The following is a 21,718-nucleotide window of genomic DNA, read 5'->3' on the forward strand; positions in this document are numbered from 1 at the left end:
GAGATTCGGGCTGAAAAGTGTACAACCTTTGTGTGTTAACTTCTTGTTCGTGCAATTATGTGTTGCCTTGATTGATGACATAGTTCAATTGAGCATACGTTTGATTTCCTTGATGATGACATGACTTGATTGTGCATATGTTGAGTGTCTTAAGTGATGACATTGTTTGATTGATGGAATTGTTAACGTGTAAATACGTGGTTGTTATATGATTATTGTATGTGTGTGTTTGGTTGACTTTTAGGTTAGTTGTGTATATATGGAAGACGATAATACCTTCGAAAGGTTGGAGATGTGGTGGGAAGGCTGCGGGTGACCCTATATATAAGCATCAAAGGCCTTTCAAAAGTAGTATCATACGAAGTATATACACATAGTGTTTGTTTCTGGGTGGACATTGATGGTCATGGTGCAATTGAGTACAATGAAGTACATTACGGGCAATTGAGTACAATGAGGTATATTACGTGTAATTGAGTGCAATTGAGGGACATTGATAGACATGTTGGGCATTATAGAACTTGTTAGATACTTCTTGATATCATTATTACTTGTTCTTGTTTACTATGCGTATTCTAAATACCTTGTGTAGTTTATTATGTGAGTACATATGTGAGGGTCATTGATGGACATTGATTGATTATGTATTGTTTGAGTATGATTGATTTATTTATGATTAGGATAGTTGTACATACATGGAAGACGATGATACATTTAATGAGTTGGAGATGTAGTGGGAAGGCTGCGGGTGACCCTGTATACAAACATCTAAGATTCTTTAAATGTAAAGTCGTATGAAATGTATGTGCATTGTGCATGGTTGAGTTGATGGACATGATGACATTAAACGGGTACTTATGTACTTGATAACAATATCGATGACAATAGAGGGACAATGTGTGCATGTACAAATAAACGGGTACTTACGTACTTGATGACATTAAACGGGTACTTATGTACTTGATGACATTAAACGAGTACTTATGTACTTGATGACAATATCGATGACATTAGAGGGACAATGTGTGCATGTACAAATAAACGGGTACTTACGTACTTGATGACATTAAACGGGTACTTATGTACTTGATGACAATATCGATGACAATAGAGGGACAATGTGTGCATGTGCAATAAACGGGTGCTATACGTACTTGATGACAATTGGATGACATGAGAATAATTGAGGGACATTGATGGACATGTCTGGCATTTTAGAACTTGATGGATATTTGTTGATGTCGACATTCTATGTTCTTGTGCATTATGTGTGTTCTAGTTATGGTATGATTGTGCAATGGATACATGTGGGTCCAGGTTGCGCTACGAGCCAACCTATATTGAGTACTTGCGCCTTTTAAGGACTTACTGTAAGTGTGTTCCTTGTTCATTAGCTTAGTTCATATTGTGAATGGCTTTGGCATTAGATCCTCGTCATTTGCCCCTACGAACTCACCAACCTAGTGTTGACCTTGTGTAGTACACTTTTCAGGTAACCTTGTGAATCCAAGACGTGATGCTTGATGGATGCTTGCGCTAGAGTTTGGGCTTGGTCTTACATGGATCAAGGATTCATTTGCCCCTATCTGCATTATGCTTTATGTATTTGTTTGTTGATGATGGATTCACCGAATCCCTTTAATTTTCATATAGTTCACGTTCTACGATAATCCCATGCATACGTTATATCTTTTCGGTAGTATTTCGAGCCTAGCTCGGGGTGTTACAAATTTAATTTTCGGAACTTGAGGGACCAAAAATGGCAAATTCGAAACCCTTAGAAAACTGTCTACAAAACAGTTATTGGGCCATTATTCTCAACACATAAAACATACGAATTCTCTGAGAATTCTCCCTGTTTTCACACATACTCTCTCAAACAAAACACACAGAACGTTCTCAAATCTCTGATTGTATCCAATTGAGTAATTTGGGGTGAACCACCGAATTGATTCAATCTGATAGTGTTTACATGCCTTCGGAGATTGAATATTATATCCTGTTTTGTTCGTTATTGATTACTTATCCCCAACATATTATAATAGATTGCTGATTGGATCCTTTTTCAGTAGTGATACATTTCCAAAGTAAAGCCAATACAACCAGAGTTCGATTGACTGGCTTATGTTTTGATGCTTTGGCATTGAGTTCCCTCAATGCAGAAACATCAAAACCAGAACTTCTAGTTGCACATTCCCCATGCTTTAAAAAAGCTGGAGAAATGGTCATATACCATAAGAGGAAATATGACGAATATGACAAATTAGGTATTGGTGGGAACATGGATGATAGAACAAACTTGGGATAAAATTTGATTCTTTAGATCTTGTGAGCAACTGCGGCCTAAGCTTTTAAGAAAGTAATGTTGCTACATCCATCTGCAACTTTATGATTATGTTGGACAGTTATAGCAACACCACCACTCTTAAAGAAGTTCACTTGCACCATTGAAAGTTGAAACATAACATCCCAACAACTGTTAATTTGGGAGAGTGCGTAACAACACTTGCAATAGCTTATTATCTGGTGTCTTAAGCACATTTTTAAGATGATCATCAACTCTAGTCTTGACAAAATACACACCATCGTCATTACAATCAATAAGAGACTCACCCACTATCCTTCCAGCAAATTAAAGGGTAGAATCAAGTTAAGGTTTCTGATAACGACTGCTTTAGATGTTTTGATCGAGCCCTTATGACATCCTCCATGTTTTCATTATCGCTATGATTTTGATAAATGAATATAAAGGGGATGTGAACAGCAATTTGGGCCTGGTCGATGGAGGAGAGTTTGAAATGTATAAGGTTTAGAGGTGTTGGCAACGATGGTTTGGTGTGTTTTCTTGATATAACTTCCATTTTAATAGTGTCCCTTCCTTCACCATTATAGCTACAAAATTTAAGAATGTATTTAAGTGTCACAAGTATAATTTACAAAACAAAATATGAAGTGGTAGTCTGATGTCTACCTGCTACTATTAGTATTCATACGATTGATTGACAGAGTTGACATGGAGTGTTTCTGCATGCTGATCGTTAGCCAAGGAAATTTACTTCAGCTATCTTGTGCAAGGCAGAAGAGGGGATGGTGGCTATGGTGAAACTTATCATAATGTTAGTTATTTAAATTAATTTTGTGTCTAATGAGATCACCCCTTCTCAATTTCTTCTTATATATATAGCACATCCCGATATTAATAAAAGCGGTCAATATGAGCTGTACATATACTATGATTTACAAGCATTAACTATTTGTTAGGCATCTAACGTACTATATGGTCGGGTTTGTTTTATTAATATATAATAAATTAGCATCACACAAACTCACAAAGCATTAGAGTTAGCAACTCTTATATGACCATTCTCAAACCATCTGGACTGGCTATGTGCCATTGTCTAATCCATGAGAACCATAACAATTTCATTTCCAAACTGCTTAATGCCATCGATGTGACAAGTTAAGTAATGTACGACAATGAATATGAAGGTTTACCCTTTTGGGATGTCTTTTGCCGAGGGCATGTCAAACGAAGTTTTTCCTTCATGAGGAGCCAATTATTCCAGGTGAACTTATTTAAGGGCATGATGTTCTGAAACATCTTGCACTCCAACTTAGTTTTTCACTTTTTCTTAACTGAAATGATACATCTGTGATCCACGGACCTGCCAACAGCCTTGGGTAATATACCAAACAACTGAACAAGTGCCTCTTTGTCATGTATAGGAACAATGGAACATGATTTGTGAACATGGAGTTATCTATTTCACATGTTTTCAAACAGGGTAAATGCTCGGTGCAACAGCAGCACCGACAAATGACCAAGCGGACAATCAGATTGGTATTCCAAAGCTCATGAAGCCAAAGTATCTGAATATTCCATTAGTATGTTGCTTTTGATTTTTAAATGGCCTTAATCTTAATTAAAACAAGATGCAAACTAATCTAGCTTACAATTGATTCTCAATTGTTTAGCATAACATGATGCAATGGTTTTGATATTGTTACTACTGGACAACCAAACGATACAGGAGTTTCTTGTATACAAAACTAAATATAGTTAGTAAAACTAGATACAAATGAAACTAGCTTAGCATTCATTCCCAATGAACTAAATTAGTATGACAAAAAGCAATGGCATTGATAGCCTGCAAAACTACATAAGTTTTCTTGTTTTCAATGTAACTAGGCAGTTGATAAAACACAGTACATATCCAACAAGCCTAGAGTTGATTCTCAATAAATTAGCATAACAAAAATATATAATCAAGGCTCTAGTCCAGACTCCTATAGTTGTGTGACCATCTTCAAACAAGTTTAGCAATGCCAGCTTTCTAGCCGATCCTTATCTCTAAGGTCTATCAATTCTAATTACCTAGCAATAGAAGTCCCAAGTCAAATAGCCAGCCATATCAAAAATTTGCATCCTTAAAATATGTACTACCAAGATGATTAATGTTACACAGTAAATTTCTTAGATGTACTTCCAGAAGCCAAGACAATGCCATTTGGGGTACAAAAAGCAATGTTAAGGCTAACAAAAATTTGCATGATGTGCATCAAGATGTTGAATGCATCTACACAAAGTTTTAATCACAATCCATGCATTGTGTGACAAATGCACATATTAAATAGCTTCATTAACCCACAAAAAAGGTGTTCCTGAGATAGATGGAAGCAACATTAGCAAAAGCTTACACTCCAACTTCGGTTCCTGGAACTCTCTTGAAAAAATTAAGTTGTGCTTGCTTGGTTCTTTTTACAGCCACTACAAGAGAAAAATGATAGATTGAGCTTCAGGAAAAAGTGCCAGAAATGTTTTTTGTAAGATGTATGAACAAAGTAGATGGTAAAATAGGTTGGTTGGGTAACAAGTAAATGCAGGTCCAGATCAAAGTGATTGATTTAAACTTGGGTCAGGGCAAGTTGATCGGCAACACTTTTTGTCCACGTTGTAGATTTCACAAACAATTAGTGCTTGAAATACGATAATAATCATATTATTAAACTTAAAAGTCTGTACAGGGTATGTAGAATTACACTTTTGGTTACTTTTGCCTTGTTTTGTCGAATTTTACATTTACCCAATTTTCTTGAATTACCCTGTAGACCGAAATCATCTGATTTAACTTAGGTTGGACTTGCCAGTTAGCCACTTCTGTAACAGACCAAAAGGGGACAGTCATATTTACCTTTTTCCTGGATTTGCTTATTGGATTCTACTACAGTTGCTTTCCATTCCTCGTATTTGCGATTCTCCTGACGCTTACGCTTCTTGTAGGCTGAAAGCTGAAATCCATCAGAAAAAGAGTATGAGTTTCAAACATTTATTAACATGACGTATAAGTGCACTAAGAGCAATTTATGTAGCATACAGACAATAATGAAATGAACGAGCATGAAAAAATGTTGAATTTTCAGTCATGTTATTGAAAATGAAAATGAAAATCATTAACCACAAAATTAACACCAATGAAACTGGATGTCGTTCTAGGTGTAGTCAGAGCTACATGCTTGCATTTAGACTATAAATCCTACAAATGTATCTTAAGGACCATAGAGAAAAACAATTCATGCGTATTCCTGTTTAATTCATTATGTTTTGAAACATATCTGATCACGGATGAACTATCTATGAAGGGATGCATGGGACTAGAAGACACTGCATTCAGATTACAGAAACAAGAAATAATGGCAACAAAAGTTATACATCTCTGCCTTCATCAGATGAATAACCACCATCTTCAGCTTGCCTTTTCTCAGGTAAAACATCCAGCAAGTCTGCAAAATAAGGCAGAGATCGTAAATACTGGACAAAATAAATTGCTTGTTACTACTGACAGAGCTTGTGTGTAACATGAAAATGGCAACAAGTAAAAAGATTATAAATTTACCTCTGTTCACTTTCACAGACTTTGGATCTTTCTTTTCCTCTGACACTCCAAAAACATCATGACAAAGGTCTTTCATGGAGGTAGCTACCTGCAATGATTCACCAATGTAAGATTGTATACAAATATCTATGTATTTCTTAACTAGAATCGCTCCTTACACTTGAAAATTCATCTAGAGATGTGCCCGAAAGTTCAATCAACTTAGTCTTATCAACCTTGAGCTGTGATAGTAGCCAAACTAGTGTCAGAGAAACGAACTGAAAAAATCAAACCATACACTATTACATGCTCAAAAAAAAGGTTGGGTATACCTTGTGCTTTTTGGCACACAAGTAAAATCCTGTGGCGGTAAAAACAGGCCTTGAACAGTCAGCACTAGCTCGACGGGAAGCAGGTAATGATGCAATAAACCGCTCCCTGTATCTGTAATTGACTTACCAATTAATCTACGAACAATCAAAAAAAATAAACTAAAACATCAAACATGAAATTATATCCAACTTTGGACGTCAGAATTGTCCAGCTTAGCAGACAATTCAAGTACTAGTCCACAACTGACCATTGTGTTATTGCACAAAAATCATAACATGGTTGTTTACAATGTGTTACTAGACAAAGATCACAAAACATAGAGAGAAAATAACTTACAGAGATAATCCTTTCTGAACAATGGGAATAAGCCTAACGCATCCAAATTGAATCGCAAGTTCTCTGATGTCAATCTTATTCCTAAAATCCATGGCAAGTTACACTTCAATACATAATCCAATAAAAATCATTTTCAAATCTATATGCACTAAGAATAAATAGAAGTACAGCAAAAAGATGTACATACTTTAAACCTATTCCATTCTGCATCACATTAAAAGATCGAATGTATGCCTTCTCAGACATTCCACTCAACCTAATCGCAGTCTGCCGATCAAATAAAACTTGCTTCCTACATTCATTGACAATTAATAATCACATTAAGCAAAGTTATATAATATATGTAATGTAACGATATATACAAGTAAAGCTCACAATACTTGACACAACTTGAACCATCTTTAGACGTCACGACCCTCAATCCCAAAAGTTTTATATAAAAATTACTGCCTTTTTATAAGTCTAGAAGAAACACATCTTTAAACAGGTTGTCCAAAATCAACCCATTTGACCCGAAACCAAACTATGTGGCCCTACTATTAAACAGATCAAATGGTCGTGCCCGGGTTAATAGGCTTCCGGTCAGGGTTGGACGATTATCTAATAAAGCCAGATTCACATTATATATGCAATACTACACATGAGTTATAATTATATACTGTATAAATTTTGGAACAAAATTCATATCAATCACAATCAGAAACACAATCAGGTCACACTATGAACAAATCTATATTTTTAAATTAAAATTATTAACAAACTAAAAACACAATGAACACAATTTTTAAACAAAATTAACACTTACATATTAGCAGCAATCTCAAGGCAGATAACAGCTTTACAGATCTCTCCCTAAAATTACATAACACAAAAAAAATTAGACCTAAGTATAATCCAACAATCAACTATACAAAAATTATATATAAATACAGATATATATACATACAATTCCGGCACTGGAAGAATCAAATTGAAGATCAGACATACGACGGAGCTCGGCGGCTTTACGAACAATTTGTTTTGATTCGGTTAACCCTAATTTCTTTGCGATTTCAGGCAAATCCATTTCTTCTTAAAGTAATGTATGTAGATATAAATAAAATGATGATTTGTGTGAGTTTGGATGAAAAATGTTGATTTTGGATTGGGAGTGAGTGAGTGATGTATATGATGAGGGAGATATGAAGAGAGAAATCATGGCGGGAATATTGAATTGTGGTGTGTTTCTAAGTTTCGTTTTGGCGCCTTTCTGAAATGATAACGAAACCAGAGCACACGCCATTTGTATGTTTTCCTTTTCTTTTTTCTTTTACTAATTTCCATTGGTATTTAAACGTATATTTTTGTTTGTTTTTTGTTTATTCCTCTATTTCGCACTACTTAAAATATATGAGGGGGCAATTTACTTATAAAAGTCGTATCTAAAAATGTACTAAACATTTACATACGTAAACAAAGAAAGTTTTTTATTTAATCTTCTTCTATTAAAAATCAAAATAACTCAATTTTTTTATTATTCCAATGAAAAGATTATCTCAAAATTAATGTTTCGATTAAGTGATTTTCAAAGAATAATCTTATGACAATGAAGGTAACATTTATATGTATTTTTTATTTATTTTTCTTATTTTTTAAGAAAAAAAATACCATTTAAATTTTTAAAAATTACATTGTAATAAAATTAGAGTAGTAACAGCTGACCATGATGCCCCCATTGTAGCTCTGTCCTTGAGTAATGATATACATCATTTAGTTTTCAAAAAAAATAAAATAACTAGTGTATAATCAAAACAAACTTTGATTGTTATTATCATATTAAACATACATGTATTTAATTAAGAAAAATTATACGCTAACTTAATTTGATGATGTAACACATTCTATATCTTTTCTCGTTCTCTTTGACTTCGTCGTTAGTTAAATTAGGATTTTGGTCTGTCGTTGTGTTATAGATGTTTATTGCTAATGTTTCGTTGACTAAATGATTAATTTGTCATTTATGAATTATGATGTTACATGTTTACCGTTATGCTTATTAAGCAATCCTTAATTATTCATATTCTTCACCTACACTTTTTCATGACATGTCAACTTTACCTCTTCTCACTTGTTTGTTCTTTCCCTTTCTGTTTTTCTCTATACACTTACTATTTGGACTGCACCTTTTATATAACTTAAAACACAATACATTTATATTAAAAGTAACATAATTCATATTTGAAAACACCAGTGGAATATGTTGAAACTTGAAAAACAAAAGCGGTGATACATATTCGAGGACCAACAAACTACTCTTTCTCATATTTGAGGAAAAAAAGAAGCATGTCTCTACTGATAAAGTTGCTAAGCATTCTCACAATTTCTCAGTTGAAAGGATTTGTAGATAAATTGAAAGAGAAAATAACAATTACTTGATTTCATCTTTGTTTAACCAAAGCTATCATACGGTTCTACATTCATGCAAGTATAGCAAATATTAAAAATATAATGAAGACTTAAAACTAGTTGATAAATGATCATACCTACATTATTTTTATGCAATTTGAGATGGTATGCATAACTTATTTTGCGTCCTTCCAACAACACAATACAAAAGAAACCACACATGCTAAATACACCAAAATTCTGACTAAATGTGTTGCATGCATATAAAATGCAGTTTTTTCTTGGCCAAATTACAATAGCTATGGGTGCTTGCGGTAATAAGCTTAAAAACATAACAGCACAATATGACTACGTAATTTTAAAATTTAGGTTCAAAAAAGAGCCAACTTAGTCATCAATACTGTGTCCAAACACGAACTTCATATTTAACAAAGTAGAAGAACCTAGTAGAGCGGTAATCTGGTATAGAAAATAATAGTACAATATATGTGTATATCATTTACGAGTGATGAGAACCACAAATCTCATGAGATTAACCGAATTGTTACGTTTCATTCTAGGGGTTGTCTCTAGTGCCGATAAATCTTAATTCGCTTGGACGGCAGCAACTTCATAGAGTATTTAATGTTGCTGCAATCACAAAAAGCTTTCAAAAGCCATTTTAATGAACACACGGGATTTGGGTGCATGCAATGAAGTCGATTATGTAGATCCTTCCTCGGTACTGTTGCCTTCGACTAGCTGCAAAATCACAGACCCAATTAATCTTAATATGTATACTTGCAATCACCTGGACACACATTGTCAATTCTAGAATTGATAGTTTTTGAAGAAATTCAACAATCACATCAAGATATAACAAGTACTAATAATAATTGTAGAATAATAATAGAAGAAATTGACGTTCAAAAGTTGATATATAACTAACAGAGAGTAAAATTAGATGGAAATCATCCGAATGAAGTTTTTTGGCATCTCTACAAATGATTAACAAGATAAAAAATGCAGACTGCATGAGTTATAAGGGTCCCTTATATAGTCATAGAGATGTGAAAACAGGTCGGCCGGCTAAACAAGTAATTTTATATCAGGTCATATTTTGTTGATCCTTAAAGTATTGTCCATATTTTTTTGAACTTTATAAATAACTATACTAAATATGATAACAAAACCCTATTATTCGAATGCCTTATCTAATTCTTGTGAATAAGGTGATTTAAGAGGTAAAGTGTATTTAGGGCACTTCTACTCATTTGCCCCATTTGGGGTGACATCTAATATAACCTGGATCAACCCATTTCTGAGTAAATGGGTTGAAAAATGAAACAATATTATTAGAGTTATTCCATACATTCTAGATCACAGCTATCACATTATGTATCCATACATCAGTTAAGTATGATTGTATGAATCCACATCTCGGCTATAATCGAGGCTTAGAGATATAAATCTATACATCAGCTACAATCGAGGCTTAGAAATATATATCTATACAACTATACATCAGCTGTAATATTGACATATAATCCAGTGAATCCATGATTATATAAATATAAATAAATCCATATATCGGCTATATTCAACAACTATGAATATTGGCTATCACATTGGCTATACATCATAATCATTAGTTATATACATCGGCTATAAATCTTCCGCTTTAAGCACCAGCTTACTCGTTGTTGTTTACATATTTTGTGGGTGACAGTATATAATATTTGCAAAGAATTTTTGGGGTGGATTATTATACTTGGTAAGAATGGAAGACTTGTATCATTTTATGTTATTTGGTAGGTACAAGTTTAACTTAAACTGTTGTTAATGATACCGAACCCAATAGATCTAGAAAGCGGTTCATTATGAAGACGAAAGGTCATGCTTCCATATCCTATAAAATGTGACACACATGATGAATTACGATATTTTAAGAAATGACATAGTTCTTGTCCACATAAGCAAAAGATAGAGTAAGATCTTTAACATTTCATTAACTGTTAGCCATTTATTATAATAGAGAGGATGTGAGACGAGTACCAGGGATCCAATTTGCTCATATGCGGCCATTACTTTTGGATCTTCTTCCTCCTCATACCCGATTTGGAGTATCCGTGGTCCATTTACCGACCAAAATGCCCTTCGACCTGCGCCCTGGAACGTCATGAGCAATTAAAAGAGATGTAAGTCCCAACAAAGTCCCACCAGATATACCAGCCCATGCATTACAAAAGTTTCCCCAGTTAACAGAGAGTGTTTGTGGTTAATATAACCTGCAGAACAATCAAGTAAATAGCCTCTAATGCTTGGACGCGGATTTCAGGGTCATTAACTGGTTCACGCTCAATTGAGAGTGCACTTCCTAATTCAAGAGGCATTTTGGAAATATCCTGGTCATTGTACACCTAATGCATATGTAACACAGAAACACAAAAGGTTGAGAACTATAGTTAAAGCTTATACAGGATATATAAGTTTTTTTCTTCCAGGCATGCATTAGAAAGTAAGAACCTTATTGTTTGTTTGAAAAGGCAAGTTCAATGAGTGTCGCATTATAAAATATAAGATTGAACATATGAGATGTCACCTTGTTTCCAGCAACAGGTAGAAGTAGAGCTGGCCAAAGGAACTCCGATATCAAAAGCAAATTCTGTAGTTGATTGTCAGCTTCAAAACAGCAGTTCCGAATAGTGCCAGCTACCTATGTAGACAAATGTTAGAAAATAAAAGGTTCAATACAAGCATCATTTCAAGTTTTCAAGATTATATAAGTATAATTACAGAAATATATATAGGAGCATGAAAGATCTTTTCTGTTAATGCAACTTTTACTTCTTCATATCCCAAACTAATATACTATTCAAGCATTAACTCGGAAATTGAAGATCATCCTTGGTACAAAGATTGCTTTTAAATTTGTAGATTAGTGACATTTGGGTATAAGTTACTCCGTATTTTGTTTCATGTTATCTGAAAACATTTGGACCAGGACACCTATTTCTGGGCTATAGGAAAAGTGCCGGAGTCAGTGGTCAAGAAAAATAAATATTATTCGGAAATTATTGACTCTCTGTTCAATTTAGGGGTTTTTCTTTAATTAATTATAGTTGATTTAGGAGATATAGTAGTTCAATTTTTCTTTAATCAGATATATAAGCATACGTTTTGTTCTATCACATAATGGGAAAAAACTCCAGTCTAATTGTCTCAGTAATATTACATTAAAACATCTTCTGAAATATTATTGAACATACCCCTTTCTTCCGTAGTAAGCTTGTGGAGTCAAATTGCCTAACGATTTGTTTCAATAGCCCACGTTTAGGATCTAAGATCAGTAATCTCCCTGCTTTGTTTTTTGAAACATTTACAAGTATGGAACCAACATATCCAAATGGATCATCTGCTCAAATGCAACCAAACAAAATTGAAGTAATCAATAATGTTGTCTACTGCGACAACGTTAGAAGCTATAATGAATATGTTCATGGACAAAGACTTCTCAAGCTATACAATACTCACATTTGTATCGTTATTTATGCATTAACCATATAGGGTTTTTTATTATTAATCTACCGTGGGGTACTTAAATCATAGACAATGTTTATGAAACATGGAGCATTATGGAATTTATTATACGATATTAGAAATAGCGAACCACTTATTCATATTAAATTTAAGCCTTTTGATAGTTTGCAAGATCAACTCATAATCATTGTTGACAGCTAAATAACCATTGGGTGTCAAAAATACATAGAAGAGCACGGACCAAACCGATAGTTTCCAAACAAACACGATGAAAATATGAAATAATAAAATATAAATAATAAATGATGGACCTTTGTTCTCATTGGAAGAAGTACAGAATGATCTCACAAGTTTCATGACATATGTCCCCTGCACCTTATTGTCTCCCACCTAATGAACATATGAAACATAGACAACTATTCAAACGTTTCATCTATAAAGGGCAGTTAAAGTGAAACGGGATGAACCGGAAGAACCTGAAGCAATGATTCAACACCAGCATCCAGTTGTGTAAGATTAAGAAGGAGCATGACCAGCGGTCCTGTAATTTCGCAACCTTGTTTGTATAACATGTTCATCGGTACTTTAATTATATCCATTTGAAGCATCTTCGCTGCCAAATCAGAGTTTTGGGACAGATTCACTAAAGCTTCTGCTGCTGGTTCACTGACCTCCTAAACCACAATTACCGACATTTAACCATAATACAAAATAGTAACCGAAAACCTAACAATTTACGCGGGCTCTAAAACGAAAAGAAGAAAGATCAAAACTTTAATATCAAGGGTCAAACTTTTTGAGCTTATGGCATGCATACCAAATATTAAAACTAGCAAACATAAATATAAAGCAAAACAACATAAAATGAACATTAGCACCTTCGTTTCGGCTAACAGACGAGACAAAGACGGAAGCAATGTTTCTGAGTAGCTAGAAAGCGATTGTAAGCCGTCCTCGGAGCCGGTTAACCCGCAAACGATATCTACAGCTGCCTTCTTCACCTGATAAAAATTTTTACATATATAGATCATTTAATGATTAAAAAATAGAAAGTGAAGGTTAATTAAGTTGTAACAGCAACAAGAATAAAGAATATATGATTGGATTCAGTAAATTAGGGTTTTAGTGAAAGTAAGAATAGATAAAATTAGAAGAGGAATAGAAATTAGTTGGTACTTGTGGAGAAGGAGTTGAGAGGAAACCGATTAGTTCTTCCATTTCATTCGCCATCTTTATCTTTTTGTTGTGATTAGCTGACTTGCGTTTCGTACAGCGGCAGCAGCAGCAATTCAAACCCAGATGTGCGTAGGGGTTTAGGCGTTTAGGATTTTGGCTGTTTGACTCAGCGGTTCAGGTTTGACATCCAGTTGCTCAGAATTAGTTGAAGTAGTTTGAAAACATACCAACATTTAATATTTTTATTTTGGGAGATTTAATTGGGTGAAAAACTTCTTACATCTTGATTTTTCATTTTATAAAAATTAGGGGTCATCATTTATTCATTAATATTAATATATGAGAGGATTTTTACTCAACTTAGGTGTGTGATAACCTCATACTCACTTTTCCCTTTTTTTGAAGTGAAAATTGACGGCAAAGTTCATGGATGCATTAAGTGTTCAAAACTATCTATATCCGAATCTGTTATTCGAAAATCCGATTTGATTTTATCGGATCTGAAATATCTGAAAATCTTATTTAAAAAAAATGAAATTCAGTATTTTAGTTTTTATATTCAAAAATATCCGAAACTATACAAAATTATCTGGAAATATCCAAAACTATCCGAAAAATCTATATACAATATCCGAAAATATCCAGAAATCTATATTATTTTCTAAAAGTTTGGATATTTCAGGTGGTTCAGATATCTAATTTCGAATGTCTGAAAATTTTGGATATTCGAACTTCAGATATCCGAATTTTAGGATATATGTGTTCAAATATTGAAATCCATTATCCGCATACACTCACATACATATCATATAAATAATTGATATATTACAAAAATGCCCCCATATGATTTTCAAGCTAATTTCATCGAAAAGTGATGCATCCAAACTAAACCAAATTTCTTATATTGTTCTTCCATCAAATTGTTTATTAAACAATCATAATATTTAACCTTTTAAATTTTAAAAGTTATTTATGTCATACATGATTTTTCTCAGCTAAAGTAATATTTCTTTTCTTTTATACATATTTGTTACTTTCACTTTATTCACTTTTCTTTTTCAATAAAAAACTTATTAAAAAACATATTATCTAACAATCATATATTTACTTCTCTATATAAATATGATTTTCTTTTATTTGGCATGGAAACTAGTAAAGGGACCACCTAACAACCACTCGTTTGTCTCTATCTTTTTTTCATTTTGAGAATTTCTTAATAAGGAGAGCTAAACGTTCTGTTGCTCAATGCTCACGATGTTTTTAGGTGACTAGGAGTGAAAAGATAGTGACATGTGATAGTAAACTTAATTAATAAATTATTGAAAAATAATACATAAGATATAAAATATATATTTGTTGGTTGTATGAGTATTTAGTATGATTTTCTATATTTATAAATGCATATTGAAGTTTGGAATTTATGAAGTCATGATAGAACTTTAGAACCATGCATACCAATGCTCCAACATTCATCTATACTTTGTCAACAAACAGTTATGTCATTACGTGAGTTAACAATTTATCAAAAAATAATACATGCTCGTCAAATATGTATAGCTCTCCAAGCCCCATCATTGATTACCAAATCATCATCTATATTATTGAGGCAAGTTTAATAAGCGTCGATTGGCATCACCTCAAACTTTTGACTAATGCGTCCTTGCTACACAACTTGAAACACATTTAGTTTTCGTGCATTGCAATGATACACATCTAGTTAGTTAACCCGAGTCTATAATAATAAAAAATAGAAAAAAAGAAAAAAAAAGAAAGAGTAAGGTAGACATCATGAGAGATTAAGATCATATATAATGTGTTTGATAAAGGAGCATGAAGTAAAAATTATTGTTAAAAAAGGGGGGGAGGTTGGTCGAGAAATGGCAACACATGAAATGCAATTATTCGAAATTTGATTCCCATTTATTTTGCCGAAAAATTAGTTTTGTTAATGAGTTATCTCTTCATGTTGCTTTTATGGAGAAATTGACGTCTCTTTTAGAAAAATGAGAGCACATAACAGAACTTTGTTAAGATCCAGTTTTCACAAAAAACGACATTGCGTGATATTTTGAATTTCTTTTATGGGAAAAATGTAATGTAACAGGGAGAAAAAAACAAAATAATAATTAAGATTATGTATAAATTCACCGAATTTCATTTTTGTTACTAGACAATAATATTTAAGCAATGATATTTATTTGTTTTAGATCTATGAGGTTATTTATTTTTTTTACCTCTATCAAGTATCAACCCAAATTCTGTTTTAATTTCTAACCAAATACATATTTCTCGTTAATTTTTTCAAACATGTCCATAAATTATTTTTACTTTCTAAAAGTACATAGATGATAGATCGACTGTATTTTGATTTCTTTAGAAAAGCGACTTTCATTACATCTTCTTTTGGTATTCGTCGGATAAATAAAATACATCAAACACGACCGACAATTGTCCACCTTCCTTTTGCCACTCCGCGTCAAATTTTTTTCTCTCTTGAATAAACAAATATTCCCAGAATAAATATAAAGTTAAGTCACACACAAAATCAAAATTAAGGGCTCTAACCAAGATCCATACACACCATTTTCCTGTACGGAAACAGGTAATATACATCATCAGTTATATATTTTTTTCGAATATATATTATTTCCATAGATCTTAACAATTTAAAGAATTAATTAATGAATATGTAAATAACGTAATTAAGTTACATATTAATATCATTATTGAAATGAAGTTAGTATAGTGTTGTTATTATTATTATCATCATTGTATGTGTATGTATATATGTATAGTAAGAGAAATTGTTGTAATAATATGTACATTATAGATCTTATGAATGTGAAGAATAATGCTGATTTATTTTATGTATAGATATAGATGAATACATATATGCAGCAGAAGGTTATATTTAGGAAAAATTGAAATGTTACCTGAAAGAAGGGGAGGGCTGCTTGGTTCAGATTCGAATAAAGTTGTTGATCATACTAGTGATCATGGATTACGAGCTGTTCGGCGTACCAGGCGTTCTGGACCGTGGCGATTATGGTTTTGGTTATTCTCATTTGCTGCTCTTTTCTCAATCTGTATCGCTGTTTTCGGATTTAAGATGTTTATTCATGGTAAATTTCGTTGTCGTTTTTGTTAACCTTTTCGTTAATTTATTAGTGTGAAGTTTCATATCATTGCTTGTTAGTTAGTTAATGACAGTTCTTATTTAGGCCTGTTGTTTAGGACTTTAGGGTGGACAATGTGACCGACCACATCAATAATAGAAAGTTGCCACCTTGAAAATGACACCGAACTTTTTACCCTGTGTGTTCACACAGACCACATTGATATCTAAAAAGACACTGGTACCTCGGTGTGCTGGACTGCGGTGTGGTTTCTTTCTCACACCCTCCAACCTTAATGTTAGTGACACATCAAATGGTGCAGCCACCTATTTAATTATGCTTATTTTAATCAAGATTGCTTTTTTCAACAGTTGAATGAATTTGATGGTGAATTTACCTTCTTTTTTTTTTTTTAAATATGAAATGGGTGTTGTGTTGTAGCTGGTAATAATATCAGAGAATTGGGATGTGATTCTTGACATTTGTCAGAATTCATTATGCCCATGGTTTTGGCTGTTGGGCTAGGACATCGTGGAACTTTTGATATAAGGTAGGCATTATTAGCTGCATGAGTGAAGGGATTTGACCTGTAAGGAATTACATGAGCTGAAACTTTTTTAGACCCTTTTAGAATTTAGAAGTTGAAAATCTCTTTGTAGTTGGTGTTGTTCTGTTGTATATCTAAAATTTCACTGTTTTGTTATGAGTGAACTATATTAAAATCTATCACATGCGTGCTATTTTCTTATCAGATTAGCACGAGGTTTGTTGACGTTTTGTTCATAGATCGGTAGATTGCATATAATGTTCTTACAATTTTGTACTATCTTTGCAGGTGTAGAAGAGCCTCATAGCAGCATTTCATCAGTTCCAATTGTACATGATGTGTCAAATATACATGAAGTGCCAAATATACATGAAGTACCAATTGTACATGATGTGCCAGTAGAATCAGATACAAAAAAAAAGCCTCATAGGGCACGTAAGAGTTCTATTGCTGTATACTTTACTTTTACAGTAACACTTTATATCAGTTCCATTTGATAAATACAGGACTATACTATAAACCTCAATACGTCATTATACTATTAATGTGGTGATATAGCATGATTTTTCTTTTTCTTTCAAATCTTTGATTAGAATTAATTTAACCGGTGAATGGTCCAATTAGAGTTATGGGAACATGTATTTTAGTCACTTTTACTATAACAACAAAATGATCAAAGGTCAGACTGTCAGAGTAATTCAATTTCTTAAGTCTTACAAATATTTTGCAGCACATGTTGCAAGTGACTTTCCACATAGTATCAACTGCAATATTATATTTCGGGCTTATGGATTGTGATTCATCTTGGACATATTGGTTATTGCATTTGTAGGGTAGGATACTAGGATGCACTTCTAATGTGAATCTGGGTCTTTTTGCATTTACAAGATGCAACTACTGGTTGTCCGCCTTTATTTCTTTTGTTAAATCTGGCTGTCTCATCAACATATATTGTTCTCTAATTCTAAATATCATAGTACTTAGAAGTTTAAGATTTTCTGTACTTGTCCAGTCGATAGTATCGATAAATTCTTATTAAGGTCCTTTATATTTCATGCTTTAGGTTTTTACCCTTGCAAGGTTGAATTAAGGGACTCGGAGGATGGACTCCTTCCGCCCTCATCTTTTTCGAATTTTATAAACTTTTCAACAAACTATGTTGAGAAGGAGGACATACTTTCCCATGAAAATCCAATCATTCCCAGATTTGGAGGGCATCAGACCCTTGAAGAAAGAGAACAATCCTTCCATGCGGTTAATCAAACAATTCACTGTGGCTTTGTAGAAGGATTGGAAGGGTCTACAAGCACTGGGTTTGATTTGGACAAGGAAGACAAATTGTATATGAATACTTGTACTGTTGTTGTATCATCCTGTATATTTGGAAGCTCAGACTTTTTGCGCAGGCCAACTAGCAAATTGGTAAATAAAGTTGCTCTTTTAAACTCGATGTGTTCAGTAGATAGATAATTTATTAAATATTATCTCGTACTAGCTCTAAATAAAGTAATGATGGTGATTCTAATTTGGATTTCTGTCCCGAGTCCGTCTCAAGTTCATCAAAATTATCCTTAATGATGTAATTGACTTAGAGTTAGAGGTTGCTGTTTGTACCCTTTTGAATACAGATCCATCGATATGGACACAATTACTTTTTACGGGTCAATAGATTAAGCTAAAAGATTTAACTATAATGGAAGCTATTCAAATGGGTCGGGCTAGTCAAATAGTTTGCAAGTCATCTGAATATTCAAATGCACAAGACCTTCTAATTGCTTTATATAAAGGTGTAGATTATTGTTGTAATAATATAGATTTGTAACCACATTTAACATATTTTTTTTGTAAAAATATCAGCAATAAGACTGGGAGTGTTCTGCAAGCAACCACCCATCGTGACTAACACTAAAAGTTACCCACTTTTGGATGTACTTAATTTGACATGTTACCCAACCTGCCCTTTATGCCATCCCTGCTTAAAGTCAATTTATAAAGTAACTTAATGGTTTAGAATTACTGTCAAAGCATTGTTATGTAATTTTGCAGATTAGCCAATACTCAAAGAAGAACGTTTGTTTCATAATGTTTGTAGACAAGGAAACACTTGTTAAGCTATCAAAGGAGGGAAGTATTCCTGATGAGAGAGGGTTTATTGGGTTATGGAGGATAGTTGTTGTAAGCAACCTACCATATGAGGACATGCGGAAAACTGGAAAAGTGCCAAAGTTTTTGTCACATCGCCTCTTCCCAGCAGCTAGGTGATCCTTTATTATGAACTTACCTCAGTATACCTTGGATTCTTCTTCTGACTTCTAGTTATATAGGTGGCAAGATGGGTGTTTTAGGGTAACAGGGTCAAACCAGGCCGGCAGGCCCTGGTCGAAAAGGGTCATTTTCTCTGTAGGTCGAAATGCGCTGTAATGTAAACATTGTGTTTATTCATTTTAATAAAGAATAAATAAGTGATTAATAAATCAAGCAACAAAGCCTATAGGTTATGTTGATAATCATCTTAAACTGACTAAAGCGATTTTGGTATATGTTTTAAAAAGAGACTTTAGATTACTCTTAACACGTTTGACCCGCTTAGATCATGTGACCGTTCTCTCTTTTTCCTTAAATGTAGTTTGTTTCATTTGATTCGTTTTGGATAAAACACAAGTCAAATGGACCCATTCATAAGTAAATGGATCGTAATAGCACCTCTACTTTCTCGTACTGGTGAATTCCACACAGTTTAAATCTCACTGATCGATTGTTGCTATCAGGTATTCCATTTGGCTTGATAGCAAGTTGAGGCTAAATGCTGACCCAATGAGGCTCATTGAATACTTTCTTTGGCGAAAGAGATCAGAATATGCCATTTCCAACCATTATACTCGTCACTGTGTCTGGGATGAAGTACAACAAAATAAACGTTTAAATAAATACAATCACACAGCAATCGATGAACAATTTCTGTTTTACCAAGCTGACGGTCTCCCTAAGTTTGATTCTTCAGATCCTAATAAACCACTTCCAAGTTGTGCGTACCACTGGTATTTTATTTGCCATTTTGGATATTGCGTTCCAAGGTTGGATTTAACAATCTAATTTTCTTTGTTTTTCTGTATCTGTCGTTGCAGATGTACCTGAAGGTTCCTTTATTGTCAGAGCACATACGCCTATGTCAAATTTATTTTCATGCCTTTGGTTCAATGAAGTTGATCGTTTTACTTCACGTGATCAATTGAGCTTTGGATATACTTTCTTGAAGTTGAAGAGAACGAACCTGGATAAACCGCTGATGCTACATATGTTTAAGGTGATTTAGCACTACACATATAAGCTCCTGGAAACTGTAGAGAGTCATAACCATCATTTCATTTTTAAGTTATATCTTGAAACATATGTAAATCTTGTTATTGAGTTCGCTGATTTATAAATCTGATAATATCTGTAGGATTGTGAGCGCAGAGCTGTTACAAAGCTATTTCATCATAGAAACCCTGAATGATGGCCACTTTTATTGGTGTTTCTTGCTTTGTGCTCTGCAACGCACCATGGTTTGTTATCTTCTTTCTTCTCCCTCCCCACCCCCTACTCACCATTTTACATGATAGACTTGGTAGAGGTGGCATAGTGGGCGGGTCGGTTAATGGCTCAAAACAGACAAATTTGATTTGACAATCGACCCCAAAGACCTTTTATGACTTCAAAAAGTGATGCAGTATTATTTTAGTACTCTCTCTCTCAAATAAAATATTTAGGTGGTTTTATGCATCAAGATTACAGGTGGGTTGCTTACTATGACCCTTTTGAGGTTTCGTCTTCTAAGCTAATTCTTTTTATTTGTTTGTGTCACCTGCTAGATATAAAACATTGCCCAAATCAACCCATTTATAAGTAACTGGGTCAAAATTGCCACCTTTATTACCATACGTTGCATTTGATAACTGAAGTAATTTCTTTACTATGATGCAGTTCAAGTCGGCTGGTTCTATGTACCTAACAAATTATGAAAGACTTGGTTTAAGGCTTCAAATTTTCAAGCATTTCTTGTATGCCCAATGCACAGACGGAACTGGTGATATATGGATCATTTTTCTCCAGAAGATACCTTAGTAAATGGAGACCCCAGTTTAGGCTTTATTTTGTGCTTTAGATCTAGCGACCATAGTAAATGCAAACCCGCATAAGATATAGGATTCATGCCATAGTCACTTAGGTTTTGTTGTGAAGTAGTTGAGGACCATTATGAAGCGCAAGCTGAAGATGGAAGTACAGACGGTGAAAGAATATTATCAGAAATTTTGTAATTGTAGAATGTTGTATGATTAGACAGTGTTTTTATTGAGAATACAATGTAATTCAGATTCGTTGATATATTATTTAGTTCTTGAGTGCTGTTCTAATCTCAAAGTAAAAATAGTAGTTTTGGCTTAGGTGTGTGA

General features: G+C 33.6%; 3 protein-coding genes across 4 annotated transcripts; 1 reads left to right on the top strand and 2 right to left on the bottom strand.

Moving 5' to 3' along the window:
* Positions 1-4,303: 4,303 nt before the first annotated feature.
* On the bottom strand, positions 4,304-7,673 carry LOC122585799 (origin of replication complex subunit 6). The gene is made up of 11 exons (XM_043757923.1): positions 7,489-7,673; positions 7,348-7,394; positions 6,730-6,834; positions 6,543-6,623; positions 6,206-6,317; positions 6,053-6,115; positions 5,895-5,982; positions 5,711-5,781; positions 5,193-5,289; positions 4,699-4,768; positions 4,304-4,375 (listed from the first exon to the last, which is right to left on the bottom strand). The coding sequence occupies exons 1-11, from the start codon at positions 7,606-7,608 to the stop codon at positions 4,372-4,374; spliced, it is 858 nt and encodes a 285-aa protein (XP_043613858.1). The 5' UTR covers positions 7,609-7,673; the 3' UTR covers positions 4,304-4,371.
* A 1,599-nt stretch (positions 7,674-9,272) lies between these two features.
* LOC122611000 (protein HGH1 homolog) lies at positions 9,273-13,810 on the bottom strand. The gene is made up of 9 exons (XM_043783955.1): positions 13,623-13,810; positions 13,325-13,447; positions 12,923-13,120; positions 12,758-12,836; positions 12,176-12,321; positions 11,509-11,622; positions 11,195-11,326; positions 10,962-11,075; positions 9,273-9,668 (listed from the first exon to the last, which is right to left on the bottom strand). The coding sequence occupies exons 1-9, from the start codon at positions 13,674-13,676 to the stop codon at positions 9,630-9,632; spliced, it is 999 nt and encodes a 332-aa protein (XP_043639890.1). The 5' UTR covers positions 13,677-13,810; the 3' UTR covers positions 9,273-9,629.
* A 2,130-nt stretch (positions 13,811-15,940) lies between these two features.
* LOC122610358 (probable hexosyltransferase MUCI70) lies at positions 15,941-21,672 on the top strand. Of its 2 annotated transcripts, XM_043783353.1 has the most exons (9): positions 15,944-16,224; positions 16,497-16,744; positions 17,574-17,720; positions 18,349-18,707; positions 19,332-19,543; positions 20,054-20,310; positions 20,411-20,589; positions 20,728-20,830; positions 21,249-21,672. In XM_043783353.1, the coding sequence occupies exons 2-8, from the start codon at positions 16,549-16,551 to the stop codon at positions 20,779-20,781; spliced, it is 1,404 nt and encodes a 467-aa protein (XP_043639288.1). In that variant the 5' UTR covers positions 15,944-16,224; positions 16,497-16,548; the 3' UTR covers positions 20,782-20,830; positions 21,249-21,672. The 2 variants fall into 2 exon arrangements, with proteins under 2 accessions (XP_043639290.1, XP_043639288.1); XM_043783355.1 differs by lacking the exons at positions 20,728-20,830; positions 21,249-21,672 and having other exon boundaries at positions 15,941-16,224; positions 20,054-20,323; positions 20,411-20,498.
* The last annotated feature ends 46 nt before the right edge of the window (positions 21,673-21,718 follow it).

Source organism: Erigeron canadensis, chromosome 1, assembly GCF_010389155.1.
Source record: "Erigeron canadensis isolate Cc75 chromosome 1, C_canadensis_v1, whole genome shotgun sequence".
NCBI classification, from domain to species: Eukaryota; Viridiplantae; Streptophyta; class Magnoliopsida; order Asterales; family Asteraceae; genus Erigeron; species Erigeron canadensis.